The sequence below is a fragment of the Pelodiscus sinensis genome, chromosome 24, assembly GCF_049634645.1.
Source record: "Pelodiscus sinensis isolate JC-2024 chromosome 24, ASM4963464v1, whole genome shotgun sequence".
Classification (NCBI taxonomy): Eukaryota; Metazoa; Chordata; order Testudines; family Trionychidae; genus Pelodiscus; species Pelodiscus sinensis.
The window spans coordinates 8,583,333-8,599,457 of NC_134734.1; the positions used below are offsets into that span (position 1 = coordinate 8,583,333).

The 16,125-nt window shown below is 51.6% G+C and overlaps 1 protein-coding gene across 1 annotated transcript in view; it reads left to right on the plus strand.

The window, feature by feature from the left end:
* KIF1C (kinesin family member 1C) overlaps positions 1-16,125 on the plus strand; it is a 62,849-nt gene that overhangs the window by 15,018 nt on the left and 31,706 nt on the right. The window contains exon 2 of the mRNA XM_075908442.1: positions 14,679-14,830. Within this exon, the coding sequence (XP_075764557.1) occupies positions 14,725-14,830 (106 nt within the window). The 5' untranslated portion in view covers positions 14,679-14,724. The remainder of the gene's footprint in view (positions 1-14,678; positions 14,831-16,125) is intronic.

A 16,125-nucleotide genomic window follows, 5' to 3' on the forward strand; every position in this document is an offset into this window, starting at 1 on the left:
CATCTAACTGCCAAGATTTGGTGCAGTTACATGACTATTAAATTAAACGATTTCTAACATCCCTAGTCAAGCAGCATGGGGGTCTCAGTACAGAGCGCTGGGGCCCTCTCCATGGTAGAGACCAACCACTTATTGCTATCCTTTGTTTTCTGTCTTTCAGCCAGTTAGTGAGCCAGGAGAGGGCCTTGCCTTTTACCCTGTGTTTTAGGGTATGTCTGCATTGTGCAAAACCCCCATCAATGAGTCCCAGACCCTGGGGCAGCTGACTCAGAGTCTTGCTGCAGGACTCGAAGTAGCTGTGTAGATGTTGCTGCTGGGGTGGAGACCTGCCTCATTCTTCAGTCAGACTTCCTGTGTGGCCTAGAGCAAGTTACTCCACTTTCGTGTTTCTGTTCGCTTCCTGGACAATGGGACAGCGACGCTTCCCTGCCTCATGGGGGTTGTGAATACACTAAAAATTGTGAGGTATCCAAACGTCTGTGGCAGGGGCCAAACAGGTGCCTAACTTAAATAACTCAGGAAGTCAACGGAGAGCAGAAATGTTGGAAAATCAAGCTAGACTCTTAAAAATGATGCATCTAAGGTTGTTAGTAACACTGATGCGGGGGGGGGGGAATAATTTTCACACTGTTTTATTGCATTTAAAAGAAAATTGTTGTGCTGCAAAAGTGGTATCTCCCCCCTCCCCTGCAGTGCAGATGCAGTGACAAGTTTATTCTTGCATGGGAATGAGCTATACCAGTGCAACTGACAGAATTCAATGCTTTTTTAATATAATTTCAGTGGATAAAATCAATGTTTATTTTTAAGCTTTTTTTTCCCCAGTTTTTATCCATTTAAAGGTGGATAGTTGTGCAACATGATAGGTTTTAAGCATGTTCGATTATATTAGTGTAAATTTGCAGTTACAGGACATTTTTGGGATGGGCCAGATACTTATCAGTGACAGGAGATGCTAACAAGTTTACAGAGTAGTACATTAAAACACAAAGTAACCACCCTTAAATCAAACTGCCAGGCTCTGAAGTAGACTCTCTGGGATTCTGCCTATCTAGACACTTCAGTTCTGATGGATTGAAATTTTTTCCCTTTGTTTTTGTGTAACTACAGTGAAAATAATGTTTACTAACAATCATTCTTCCAGATCTAAGTATGTATATGTCACCTTTTATATCAGTGGTGAGCAAAAGGGTCTCCATGGGCTGGATCTGGACCCTTAAGCGGGTGGATGTGGCCTGCGGAGGCCCTGCTGCTACCCTCCCCCAGGCTCTAATTGGCCTGGAGGCAGGAAGAGCACACCAAGCCTCCTCCGCTCTGCCCCTTGCAAGCAGCAGCTGACAGGGCAGGGGAGGCTTTTAGGCGGGGGTTCCTCCAACGTCGGGCTGCACTGCCCTGGGAGAGGCTGAGCCCGGCGGGGTGGGAAGGGAAGAGGGTCCTGGCCAGACAGATCGCCAGTGTGAGGAAAGGGGCACAGCTGCTGGCAGGCTTTGCACACAGGGAGGGCTGACCTGCAGAGCTCTGCGCAGCAGCAGGTGCAAATCCCCGCATCTGGGTACGGAGTGATCCTCTGCCCTGGTGGTCCCAATTCATAAGAACCACCATGCATCCGGTGCTGCTGCTCCCCCACCTCCCCGCACAGGGGCTCCCCGGAGAGTGAGTCACCCTGGAGTGTGGGGTGTTTGTGGAGCACCTTTGTGGCTGGTGCGCAGTGACGATGCAAAGCTGAGCAAGGAGCAAGACTGACGACGTCCCACCCTGTATGCGCGCAGCCTCTTCCCTTCCATACGTTCCTTCTTGCTGGGATCCTAGGTCTGCACAAACCAAATGCAAAAGACCTTAGATCCTGTAGTGCAAAGTCTTATCCTCCCTTGGCTGTGCTGAGCTCAGGGTTGATCAATCCCCTGTTGCTTGAATCACTCTGAGGACTGGGAAACCACTATGCTCAGGGACCTTCCCGTGTTCTGAAGGGATAGTCCCTTGTTCCTTGAGGGCTGCTTGTGGGTTTTTTTAACTCTTTCTTGGTTGAGCAGGGAGTGCATGTGGGACTGCCATGGCACACCTCAGTCCTCTTTGGACATGTGCCTCCTTACCAAGTAGGTTGATGTTCACTGAGCTAAATGTTCTTAGCAAACTGCTGCCAGGACACACATTTGGTTCTGTGGCAGCATAAAGAACTAACAAGGTTACAGGAGAGATGAACCAGAAAAGCCATTAATCAGAGAATCTCTTAGCCTAGGAGAGAGGCTGATGGGACATAAGTGTGTGTGGAGGATTGGGGGGTAAAGGGGGGAGGTAGTAAGTGGCTTATGGCACAAAACAAAGACAGCTGAAGATTTAATAAGACGCAAGAGTCCCCAATGGCATTAGGAAGACCGGAGATGACGAAGAAGAGATCAGTGTAGGTTCATTGGTCGCCTCCCTGGTGGGATTCATTTTGTCAGGTCCCTGTAACCCAGTCCTTCTGTTGCTGCCAGTGAGTTCGCGCCTTCCTTAGGGGGACTCCCTCACCCCCAGACCAATCATTGTCTGGAGTGGGGCACCACCCCTTTCGCTTGATGCCCCCACCCTTTCCTGTGCAGCCCGGGGCCACTTGAAAAATTTCCGAAGTGGCCCCTGGCAAAAAATTATTGCCTTGTTCTATACCAATCTCATGGTTTCTACGCTGGGATTATGTGGTATAACTACTAGTTAAAAACACACCCCTAATAGTGATAGCTATCTAGAGAGAGGGGGTGGGGTATGAGCTAGGACCACCCAATTCAGTATACAATGTTCTCTTATCATAACGTACAGAAAAATCAGGGTTTGGTTGTACCGGGACAATGGGATGTGCCTGCAATGGGATTGCTTCTCATAGAACCGTACAGAAAAGAGATGGAATCCCCAGGCAGGTGAAAGGGGCTGGCTGGAGGCAGGCCTGTCCGGACTTCCCCTGTCCTGAGCCTCCCAGGTGCCCTTTAGGGTGTGCAGATGGGTGGGGACTGAAGTTCCCCTCCCCCTTAATTCATATGGGGACATTGCTGGCTGTTCCCTTTTGTCAGGGAGTGAGGGGAAAGTGCACGGTTTGCTGCCTTTCTCACTCTGGCCAGGGAGATGGGAGGCAGATGAACCTGGACCTGCTCCAGCTGGATGACATATGCCCCTCCCCCAGCTGTGCCCATTGGCACTGCAGCGGCCATGGCGAGTCGCTTCTCACCTGACCCCAAGGTGAGAGAGGGCTGGGGTTGTCCTGTGACCCTGGGGAAGCCTGCAGACTGACCTCCTCAGCCCCATCCCAGAGCAATGATTTAAATGAGGCATGGACATAATTCATTTTTGTTTTTTGGAAAATAAAATGACAAAGGACCCCAGCAGCTCCAGGTAAATCTTCCAGTATTAGTATTGAGGCTGTTTAGAGGCGGGTAATTGTAGCCATGCAGACAGCCTGTCTCCCACTACATTTAAACTGCAGAGCTGCTGTGGGAGTAGCTCTGGAATAGGGATGTGAACAACTTATTGGACAGTCAACACACTAGTCGCTCCTCCCCCCCTCCCCCTTGCTCTGTCTATCAGAAAAAGGCAGCGGGGGGGGGGGGGGAGAAGAGGGAGTGCTTCAAAGTGGCAGTGCTACAGGGAGCCTGGGGTCAGCATGGGAGTCCCCAGCTGACCCTGGGCTGTACAGGGCACTGCCGCTTTGAAACGCCACATGCGGCCTGGGGCTCCCCAGCTCATTTCAAAGTGGCAGCACAACATGAAGCCCCAGGGTCTGCTGCTTTGAAATGCCACTTGCAGCCCAGGGCCAGCTGGGGACTCCTTTGCTGACCCTGGGCTCCATGCAGCACTACCACTTTGAAATACCGTGGGGAGCATGGGGGCCAGCAGCGGACTTCCCACAACGCTTTTGCCTTTGAAGTGTAGCAGTAGCCCTGGGGCTGTTGCTACACTTCAAAGGTGGAGGCGCCCTACCAATTAATCTAAATTTAACATCCCTATCCTGGACCTGGTGTGAGCTGGAGCTGAGCTGGGCTTGCTCAGTCCCAGCTCATGCTGGATCCAGCAGCCCCTGTACTTGGGGAGGGGGGCCCAACAGGAGTATCTCCTGTCTGTGGGGGGTCCCAACTACACCCTGGAGACGGGCTGCTGCCGGGCCAGCCTCCCTGCACTCCCCACCTTACTGGGGGGAGTGGCGCTGCGGAGAGGGTGCTGGGGAGAACTGGCTTTTAAGCCTAGGCTTATCAGGTAGTTGACTAATCAACTATTCTTTTATATCCCTAATTAGTGTAACAAACTTTGTAAGTGAGGCCTTGTTTGAAAAGTTGCAGTTTGCACATGCTCAGCAGACAGCTTAACATTTAGCAGCTAAATTCTAATCTAGATTTTGATTGGGATGCTATTGGGACATGGGACTGGAAGTCCAATCCCTCTGCTGTCAGACAGCCTTGCCCCTTATAACATTCATAAATCTTTCAAACTCAGTCTTCAGACAAATTATTTTGTAGGCAAATAAAGGTGTGTCAGTAGTCCTGTGATTTAAGCCCTGTTGTCAGGATTTCATAATGGGGCAGAGGGTGGGGCAGAGGGTATGTGATTTGAAAAACAAGGCCAGTTGAAGTTTTGGGGCATGCTGATGGCTGGGCTTAAATCACTTTACTAGCACTGGGCATCATTTAGTTTGTTACACAAGTTGTTAAAAGCCAGTTGATGTCTTGCTAGTTTCCTGCAGCTTAGTTGCTCCCCTCTAAATTGGGATGTGGCATAAAGAAGGTAGCTTAAGGAGGGAGGCAATTTAAGTCTACACGATAACTTGAAACCAGTCGTAAGGATGTTTGTAGTGTGTGGCAGGGGGTGTGGAGGTGAAAGATTTTTTTTTTTTTGCAGGGTGCTGCGGGTAACTTTCCATTGCCCTCTTGTACATCCCTTGGGGCTAAAACCAAAGTCTGTACTTCTGCACTGTCAACCAATCATTTAAATTTGCATTAAAATGATTAAGATGTGTCTCTGTCTCTCTCAATATATATAGACAGAGAGCCTTGAGATCCACGTGAGTCTGGTGGTGAGTTTTCACCTCCCTTCTCCATTGCTTCACCAAGAACAGCTGTGGAACTAAAAATAAGTTTTCGAGATGTCCTTGTTCACCATGTACACTGATGATTTTCTTCTCTTTGCTGGGTTGCTAAACACCCTTGGAGTCACATTCAAGAGGGCAGTGCAGCTTTGTTTTAAAGGGACCTGGGATCATAGCAGGCAAGCAATGAGGGAAAGCCTTTGACTTGATTTCTTAACTTGGCCCGTGATCCCTCTAAGGCAGTTTTCTCTCTCTCTGTGTCTCTTTCTCTGTCTCTCTCAGTGAGAGAGAGTTCTTTACTTATATTAGCCAAAATCCTAGTGAAAGCCCAAGGCATCATGTAGTTTTCGTGATAGGATTTTACTTTTTTTTTTTTTTTTTTTCCCCCTCTCCCCCTATTGAAGGCCTAAAGGGTACCTGGTCAAGGTAAGACAAAGCTCCAAATATCAGAATGTTCTATAACATCAAGACATCTGGTCAACCTAGGTTTAGACTGGGACATCGACCTAAGTGGAATCTCAGCTCAGAATGAGTTAGACGTCTCTCTAGCTTACTGCTTCCGAGCTGTGTTTAGAGAGGTACAGTAGCCCAAATCTACAGTTCAGGTTGAGACTGCCAGAGTTTCTCAAACACCTCACTGTTGGTGCATTTATCCTGATCTGAAGGCAGGAGGCTGAAGCTTGATACATTCAGGGAATGGAATTAACCACTGAAACAACTCACCAAGGAACAGGGCGGATTCTCTGTCACTTGGAGTCTGTACAGCCAATGCGCATTGGGTCTATGTGCTAGCTCAACCATCAGATATGGGCTGGAAGGAGGGATTGTTCGGTGCACTCATAGAATCATAGAGCTGGAAGAGACCTTAGAAGGCCATCAAGTCCAGCCCCCTGCCCCAAAGTAGGACCAATCCCAAGTAAATCAATCCAGCCAGGGCTTTGTCAAGCTGGGACTTAAACACCTCTAGGGATGGAGACTCCACTACTTCCCTAGGTAACCCATCCCAGTGCTTCACCACCCTCCTAGTGAAATAGTTTTTCCTAATATCCAACCTGGACTTCTCCCACCACAACTTGAGACCATTGCTGCCCTCTGTCACTACTGAGAACAGCCTTTCTCCAGCCTCTTTGGAGCGTCCCTTCAGGAAGTTGAAGGCTGCTATCAAATCCCCCTTCGCTCTTCTCTCCTGCATACTAAATAGACCCAACTCTCTCTGCCTCCCCTCGTAGGTCATATGCTCCAGCCCCCTAATCATTTTGGTTGCCCTCCACTGGACCCTCTCCAACGCATCCACATCCTTCCTTTAATTGGGGGCCCAGAACTAGACACAATACTCCAGATGTGGTCTCACCAGAGCAGAGTAAAGGGGAATGGTAACATCTCTGGATCGACTGGCAATGCTCCTCTTCATGCAACCTAATATGCCATTAGCCTTCTTGGCTACAAGTGCACACTGTTGACTCATATCCAGCTTCTCATCAACTGTAACCCCCAGGTCCTTTTTTACAGAACTGCTACTTAGCCAGTTGGTCCTCAGCCTGTAACAATGCTTGGGATTCTTCCATCCCAAGTGCAGGACTCTACACTTGTCCTTGTTGAACCTCATCAGATTTCTCTTGGCCCAATCCTCCAATTTGCCTGTCACTCTGGTCTCTATCACTTCCCTCCAGCGTGTCTACCTCTCTCCCTAGCTTAGTGTCATCTGCAAACTTGCTGAGGGTGCAAGCCATCCCCTCATCCAGATCATTAATAAAGATATTGAACAAAACCAGTCCCAGAACTGAACTTTGAGGCACTCTGCTAGAAACCAACTGCCATCCTGACAACGAGCCATTGATCGCTACCCGCTGGGCCCGGCCTTCCAGCCATCTTTCTATCCATCTTACTGTCCATTTATCCAATCTGCATTCCCTTAACAGTCATCTGGCCTGTGCTTTGTGGAGGTCAGAGTGGATGAGCCGTAATGGTTCCCTATAAGTCCAGGAATCTTCTACTCCTGTTTTATTATGAGTGGGTTGAGGCAGGGCATTTCTGTGTTGTTTGTGTTTGTAGAGGGCGGCTCTGGGCTGGGGCTGGGGCTCCTAGGTGGTGGTGCCGCCATACAAATGGAGCCACTGAGACAGTGAGAGGGAGGGAATTGCTCCCTGCAGTCAGCAGCTGAGGCCAGGGACTCTGCTGAATCCAGATCTCTGGAGTCCCCGTTTAGCTCCTTAGCACACCCAGACCATGTTTCTTCCCCATTCCTGCCAGGGATAGTGCATGGGATATGTTAGGGCAGCCCAGTCCTCTGCCTGGGTGGCAACTGGGTGGTCCATATAGTCTGCAAGGCGCTTGTGTGCCTGGGAGGAGACAGCCAGCCTGTGAAAAGCCATCTGCTGTCTGAACGCCTCATCCCACAGGGAGCAAGGTGACTCATGGCCACTTGTTTTCCCAGCCCTTGGCACGCCCAGCACCGGGTGATTGCACTCAGGGGTGGCCCATCCATATAGGCAAACTAGACAGTCGCCTAAGGCGCCAAGTTAAATGGGGTGCCAAATGGTGGTGCAATATGGGGGGGTGGGGGCACCGATTGCATGGTTCGCCTAGGGTGCCAGTTGCTGGCAGCTAGTCTAGGGCCGCCCCTGATTGCACTCTTTACCTGTCGGCTCTCCCCAGCCAGCCCTGGAGAAACAGTTCCAGCTGGCTTCCTGACTTAGACCAGGTCTGCTCTGCACGGTTAGGCCTAGGGAATGGTCTTCTCTTAAACTGGCCAGCATCAGGTCCTCTCTGCACCATTATCGGAGACTAGGAAGCATGCAGGAGAGCACCCCGGGTGATGTAAAGTCACAGTCGATGCCATTCAGGCCGACACAGGCTCATGCAGATGCTGCCTTGCTTACGTCGACTGTTCCTGATGCTCCCGGTAAGTCCGTGCCGTGAGATAAGAGGCTGAGCAGGCGCATGTGCTAGTGGTTTGATAGCTAAGTTGCTGTGATTTTTTTAGTGTAGATGCGACCTTCAGAGTATGGTCAGCTGGGAGTGCTCTCCCGGGTCGGCACTGGCCGACTGGCACACAAGGGTGCGCTGTGCTGCAGGGAGTTGGACAAAGGCTCAATAAGGGGTGCTCTCCTCATCTTGTTTAAGGGTCTACAATAATGCCAAGCATTGTTCCCTCTACTTTTTTCCATCTATGTGCAGAATAAATTTTGTAAGGTGTACCGAGGCATGTGCGGATGTGCACCCCTAGTAGAAACACATACTGCTGGCGGGTGCTCTGCTAATCAGCTGTGTGGCATTGCAATCTCCCCTGGGCGGCTGCCCAAGCACTCAGCTTACAGGGAACCCTGCTGCCAGGGAGTGTCTGGCAAATCCCACTGGTGCCAGGTGAATTGTGGGATCATGCCAGGCTGTGACAGTCCATCCCGCAATCCAGCGTGGAACTGGCCCGGAACGTAGCTTGGCTGTGAGAAGTGCCAGGACCCTGGGAGACACCCACCCACCGCCCATCACGCTGTGGTGCAGCCCTGCGCCATGCTGCTCCAGGGCAAAGGAGCTAGCATGAACGTACGGTTCAGCTGGGCACCACGTGGCATGCAAGTTTTGGCATGTGATCACGCAGCCGGGTGCAGAATGGCTCCCTTGTGCATCCCTCTGCAGGAATTCCTCTGCACAGACCCCAGCCAAGCAGATCCGTCCCTTTGGGGTGCAGTTCAGAGCTGGCACAAGGGCTGAGAGACGTGTGAGCTTGCAGGCTCCCGCCGCAGCCTGAGAGAAGGTGCCCTCTCAGGGAGGCTGGGCGCAAAGCGCTGGATTCAAGAGGTGCCATTGAGCAGAGAGGCTTCCAACGTAGGCAGGCATGGACAGCAGGAGCCCAGCACTATGGCTCCTGAGGTCTCCTGGACCCTATAAATACCAATCATCCTGGTATGACTGATCTCGTGCTGTCCCGGGAACCCACACATCAGCCCAGCTGGCTCAGTGCTGGGAACATTGCATTCTGCTCCTGGAGACGACTCAGCAAATCGCGCCACTTTCTGCACGGCTGTGTAACGAAGGCCCAGGCTCCAAGGCCGATGCCTTACTCCTCAGACTACTGGAGGACCCAGCCCGCCGAGACTTTGCAGTGGGCAAGGAGGAGATGAGGCTGCAGTGGGAACTTGACGCTGTCGGCTTTTCCCCTCTGCGTTTCTTATCTGTATTGCTTCAAGCCCCCAGTTGTGGGCTAGGCACTGTATGCAAACATCAAGGGACAAACAATGGAGCCCAGTGTTACAGGCTAAGGGACTGTCACCTTGAAAGCAGTGTTGCTGGGAAAAAATTGAGGGAATGTGGCATATAATTAGCCAAACAGGAACTCCCATGGGCAGGGCGGCCCTTGAGCCTAGGCGAACTAGGCAGTTGCCTAGAGCGCTGCTGCTCCGGGCGCCCGATGATGATGTCATGGGGCACCCCGTGATGACGTCACGGCCATTGAAGGACAAGCAGGCGGGGGCGGCGATCGTGCCGCCTGCCTGGGGCGCCAACTGCCACAGCCGGCTTTGGGCCGCTCCTGCCCATGTGAAAGGGTTAATGTGATCCTGAGAGGTGTGAACAGGGAGGTTATTTCCCCCTCCTCCCCCCAGGTTTGGCAGGGTTCCACCACCACTGGAATGCTGTGTCTGGTCAAAGCAGCCTGTTGATCCATCAGAGAGGGCTCAGAGAAAAGCCAAGAGGAAGTTTAGGAAACTTGTTTTATAGTGGGAGGTGCAGAAGCACCATCTATTTATCATAATGAAGAGAAAATGAAGGCTTGACTGATCCCAGCCTGTAGGGATCAGTGTGGGGAAGAGATTGGTCTAACCCAGCAGTTTTCAAACTTTTTTTTATGACTGATCCCTTTCACACAGCAATAAAACTCAGGCGGCTGGCGAATGGGGGAGTGGCGGGGGAGATTCGATTTAATGGGGACTTGGTGCTGTCCGCTATATAGAGTTCACAACTTGCGACCCAGATGTAACCATATTGTGATCCCATGAAGGGTCATGACCAATGTTCTCTCTAATCCTTTTCCATCCATGTGCAGAATAAATTTTGTGTACTGAGGCATGTGTGGAAGTGCACTACCAGTAGAAATAACAAGCCTAGTTGTGGGCACACTGTTGATCAGCTGGGTGGCACAGGAATCTCATGAGCAGCTGCCCAAGCATCCAGCTTACAGGGACTGCTGGTCATGACCCCAGCTTGAGGAAACCCCCCAGTTTAACCCATGCTGAGGGCTGGAATTTTGAAGCTAGACCCATTCAGACCAGAAGTAAGGTGTCTAACGGTGCTGTAATTAACCACTGGAACATTTGACCAAGAGTCTTGGTGGATTCTCCATCAGTGGCAATTAGGGATGTAAGCAATTAGTCAACTACCTGATAAGCCTAAGCTTAAAAGCCGGTTCCCCCCCAGCACTGTCTCTGCGGTGCCCCTCCTCCCCCCACGCGTACAAAGACACAAGGAGACCCATATTGATTGCAGCTGTCAAATACATCAAGGACTGTTCTGAAGTGGGTGGGGGTTGGTTTTGTTCTCTGTATCCGTTGGAGGTAGGATGGGGAACAGAGGGCATCATCTGCCGCACATGCTTTAGGGAACACTTTCTCTCCAATTTAGTTACGCTCTGTCATTGAAGGGTTTTGCAAACCGACTGGATGGTTGCCTGTCGCTGGTGTTCCTCTAAGCTGCATGGCAGCCACAAATCAGTCCCACCAGTCAGTTAGCTCCATGCCCTTAGCCTCTGACTGGGGGAGAAGGGGGAGGGGCTGATTAATCACCTGTGAAGCTGGGCTGCTGTGTGTCTTAGAGGGAACACTGCAGTCAGTATTCCCTGTAAGCTGAGCACTTGGGCGGTCTCCCAGGAGAGATTCAAATGCTTCCCAGCTGATTGGCAGAGTGCCCGCAGCAGGCACCATGTGTTTCCACTGGTGGTGCATATCCACACATGCCCTGGTGCAGAGAACAAAATGTATTGCACACGTGGATGGAAAAGAGTAGTGGGAACATTTGTTATGAGATGACGTTTTTGAGTAATTCGGTGGTAAAGTTTTATTGAGAGTTTTAAAGCCAGAAGCAACTACCAGATCCAGTCTGAGGTCCAGTCTGGCTCAGGCCAGAGACTTTCACACCAGTATTCCCATGCTGAGCCAGTCACTTAAACTAGCTTTCTCAGACTAAGGTACCAGAAGGACTCACCAGTAGTGGTGGGAATCTACTGCAGAATCTGTTCCACTGGTGAATTTCCCAATGGGTGTAAAAATCTCCACACACCCCCATTCCCACTTGGCTGTCTCGTGTTGGAGGCCAGACCTCATTCTGCCTTCGGCTACTAGAGCTGTCTGCTCTCAGAACTGGGCAACTGTGGGGCAGAACCAAGAACCAGGCCTTAAAACTGTGAAAGCCTCTTGGTTAGTGACTTGACGAGGTAACAGAGCGATGGGAGATGTACCACAGCTGAAACATTCGAGTTGAAATTTCCTGGAGAAATGTTGCCTAAAGCAGACTCCTGGCATGGAAAGCTTCAGCACCAAGGGTTAAAATTTGGCAAAGTGATAATCAACCAAAAACAGAATGTTATTCTAGGAAGCTTTGAGAAATCTTAGTAGTAGGTGGTGCCACCAGCTCAGCATTTGTAACTGTTGCAAGTGTTCCCTCACTGCCCATCTGCCTAGCGTCTGGGCTGGTGCCTTACCTGCTGTGGTATTGCACCGTGAGCTAGGTAATCTTTGAATGCCCTACTCAGAGCAGAGGATGACAGCATTGCAGTCTGGCAGATTAATGCTAATCACATTGCATGAAAACTACAGCCAAGCCACACAGTTCTGTGTAGACAGCATTGCGGAGGGGTGATGGTGGGTGAAATGCCACGTGCAGCTCTTTGGCCAGTGATCCATTCGAAATATTGCTGCATGATCTTCTATGTGCATCAGCTGCTTGTCTTTGTGGCCGTTTGGTCTCTCCCCACCTGACACATCCTCTCCGTTCGCTCTTGAAGGGTTGGCTCCCGCCTCTGGGCTGCTCGCCATGTCCCAGTGTCTGTCGCCCACACGTTTAAAATTCTCAGACAAGCGATGGTACGGATTGTGCTTTCTTGGGGCCAGGAGGCGCTCCCCATAAACAGCCGCAAAGCTACCTCAACAACTTCTTTCCACATCCATCTTTGTTGTGATGCTGAGGAAAGATGACTGCTTACTATGTGATATGGCCACAAGTCTCATAGTTATCTTGCATAGCAGAAGGTCAAATCTCCCTCCACATTAACCATCCCAATTCAGGCAATTCTCATTATCTAGATAAATCTCCAGTGCGCTGATTTGATTCTGGCTACATTCTCTACCTCAGAAGTATCGTGAGGCAGAGAGTTCCACAGACTAATTATGCGTTCTTGGAAAAAGTATATTTTCTCTGCTCACAATCTTAAAGCTACAACATTTTCAATTCTGGTGAATGTCCCCTTGTCTCTTGTGTTAAGGAACTGGGAGAACCTGTCTCTTTTTCCTATCCCTGTCAGTATTTTATAGCCTGCTATCCTTGTCCCCTCTCTAAGGCAGATGACCCCAATCTCTCCTCACAGAGTTTGTCTGGGCCTCTGATTCTCTGAACCCTCCTTAGTTAGGGATGTTAAATATTGGTTAATTGAATAGTCGATTAACCTCATGAATTCTTATTAGTTACTCGACTATTCTGTAGTCCCCGGCAGCGGGGCTGGCAGTCAGTGCAATCTGGCCCCACTCCCAAGGAGCCCACTGACACCCTGTGCTGCTGCCTCTGTGGGGTGCCAGGTGGGAGCTGGTCTGTGAGGGGTGCAGGTTTAAAAACCAGCTCCCCTCAAAGAATGGCTGCTTGTCGCCCCAAACTGCTGCCTCTGTATCAGAGGCAGCAGCATGGGGTGGCAGCAGCCCCTGTCCAGGAGGGGATCTGAAGTCCCAGACCCAGCATGAGCCAGGACTGAGCTGGGCTGCCTGCCTGCCCGCCTGGCTCCTAATGTGCTTTAAATGCAGAGCCACAGCAGTGGTACAAGCCAGGACTGAGCCAGGCTGCAGGCCAGCCTGCTAGAAAAGTTACTGGTGGTGGGGGGGGGGAGGAAATGTATGTAGTCTATAGCATTAACCTATAATCTTTTGCTTATCAATTAATCGACTACACTTTTACATCTCTATCTTTAATTCTGCAGGGTACCCAATTATTCAGAGTGGGTGGAAATTCTGAGCTCTCAGGTCTTACCTGAGAAGGGGAGCCGGTCTTACCAAAGCTGAGCTTGTCGTGGGTTTAGCTTGGAGAAATGCAGACCGAGGGGAGGATGTGGAGGAAGGGGGACCCAGGAATGGCTACTGAACCGAAAAGTGTGAGGATGGAGCGTGATCAGTTTGTGAAGGGGATGGACTGACAGGCTGGCCTATAGCAGCATAGGCAGCAGTCAGTGACACCAGGCCGGTGACTCTCATGTCTGTGTGGGAAATCCTTCATCAGGTTTAAAACCAACGCCACTTTACAAGCAGATGGATTAATTTCCCTCCTTTGTTGTGCATCACAAGTGGTGATTATCCATGGCTTTGCCTCTGTGAGCCTGATGCAAACATTGATTAAACATCTGGGGGTATTTGTGTTGTGTCCTGGCAGGCTGTGAGAGCCTGCAGTGGAGGGAGGGTGGCATTGGTGTTAGCAGTGGAATTAGCAGCCAGCTGTTTCCAGCCCTATAGGAAGGCAGGAGACACCCCTACCTTTTCCTGTGGTAGCTTTGCTTGATGTCAGCTGGTGGATTTCTGTAAGGAGCCCCACTCAGCACTAGGATCCTTTGTAGCACAGACGTCATTAAAATTATTTCTCTTCCTTGGTGCAGCGCCCCCTGTTGACATGCAAGGGGTGATCGTGGTAACTTTAGGAGTCCTAAGAGCTGGAAGGGGAGGGAGGCTGATGGGTGAGGGGAGGGCTGGGAGTCAGGACTCCTGGGTTCTCTCTCTGGCTCTGGGTTGGAAAGGGGGGGGTACCACAGGAACTGGATGCTGTGAGCTGTGGTGAGGGCTTTTGACCCGGCCTGCCTGGCGTTTGGTCAGCGGGAACGTGCTCTCCTTTGATTCTCTGTTCTGTTTACGTGTGCCCCTTATGGTGCCGGTTTCCTGTGCTGCAGACACAGCTCCATTGTCTAGACCCATGGCCCTGCTGCTTGGCCACCCCTCCCTCCCTGCCTTGAGCTGCTGTGGAGAGGCAGGCCTGGCCTGGATGTGAGTTTTGAGGGGAGGGAGCTGGGGCAAGGGGGTAGTGACTCAACCATACCTGCTAGGAAGGGGGAGAATGTAAGGCCTGGTTCTACTCTCTCTGAGCCCTGCCTAGCTCCCTGCTTGGACTCACTGTCCTCTCCTTCGGCTTTAACGAGTCCCCTTTGTTCCAGCTGGCTCTGTCTTGAGAGTGCCTTCAATTTATGTGACACTTTTACCCACAAGGCCTCGCTGCGCTGCACAAAGATAGTGGTGATACCAGTGGGGAAATTGAGGCACAGGGTAGGATGGCAGCTAGCCTCCCAGGGTCACCAGGGAGCAAGCAGGAAAACCCAGGTGTTCACGAGAGTACCCTCCCAGTTGTGGGAGAGCCTCAGGCTGTGCTACTATTTTTTTTTATGTCTCTTCCTCTCTGGCAGGACGTGATCTTCCACGGCGAGTGCTGAGGCTCACAGGAAAGCCACCATGGCCAGCGCCTCTGTCAAGGTGGCTGTGAGGGTGCGGCCTTTCAACTCCCGGGAGATCAGCCGGGACGCAAAATGTGTCATCCAGATGCAAGGGAAAACTACCTGTGAGTACCTCTGTGCCTTGGGGGGGGTGTGGGATAGGGCCAGAGGCCAGCTCTTGGATGCGGGGGCGTGTGCAGAGGAACTCAGCATTGCTAGGTTTAACGCTTTCTAAGCTGCGGCAAGGAGGCAGGCCGTCGCTACAGTAGGCGCTGCCTGCCTCAGTTTCCTCAAACAGCACTCCACCACTTGGTCATTCCCTTAGGCACTGGTGTGTTCACCTTGAGCAGCTCAGGCAGAAGTAACTCCACCCCTGTTCCTAGTGAGACTTTCCCTAAAATCAGGCAGGGTTGGGTCCTGTTCTCCCATCACATAACCCCTCCCCAGACTTGGACTTGGTTGGGATGTGTTGCTTGGGGGTGTGGATTACTGGCATCCAGGGGCACACAGCAGCATAGCTTCCGTAGCACAGATGTGGCCTCGTTCCCTCCACCAAGTCCGCCTAAACCTGACTGCCCGGGGTGGGCCAGAGATGTGTGGCCAGATTGTGGGGGTCTGTCTCCCATGCTCAGAGTCTAACCAATCGCTGCATTCAAGGTGAGATTGGCGGGGCCCGAGCGTGTTTTTCCCCTTCCAGTGTGGCACAGGGCATGACTCACCTGGTAATCCCCTGCCACTGCAGGGGTATTGGAGCCCCCACTCTGTCCTGCTCACAGCCTGGGGGGCACACCAGCTCTGTTTCCTGTGGGCTGAAATGTCCTAATCCACCCCTCTCTGGGCGGTGGCACGAGAATGCAGACCTGCCCTGAGTTGCCCAGAAGGGGCCCGGTTACGCCCTGACCCTGGTGTTGCAAGCTGTTGTCTCTCCGGTTGTACCAGCCCTGGTTCCCAGCTGCTTTGATCCTGAGCCAGAGGCTTTAGTGCTGGCGTTCTGCATCCCAGCCAGTCCCAGGTGTATGTTAGAGCCACCCCTGGGCTGCTCCCACTTTCCTGACTTGCTGCGGGCCCAGCAGAGCCAGGAATGAAAACCCAGAGTTCAGTGGGCCAGACTGGTGTTTAATTCTTGTGCCAGGCAGTGTGGGGTTAATCTTGGCGTAGCTGGGAGCACGGGTGTAGCCCCAAGGCAGGAGAGGGCTGTTGCCTCATGGACCTGTGGAGGAGGTGGTCTGTGCTGGGAAATGTCTCTTGCCTTTATGGGACTCAACCTCCAGCCTGATGCTGAGGTGATGGGCACTGATGAGAGAAGGGCCTTCATCTGTGGTGTCTACAGGTCTCCCCTTTCTTCCCCCCCTTGGTCCTTTCATTTTTCCAGCCCGCGAGAAGAGGGAGGGATTTTTTTTTCCTGCTCCATCCCCCAGCC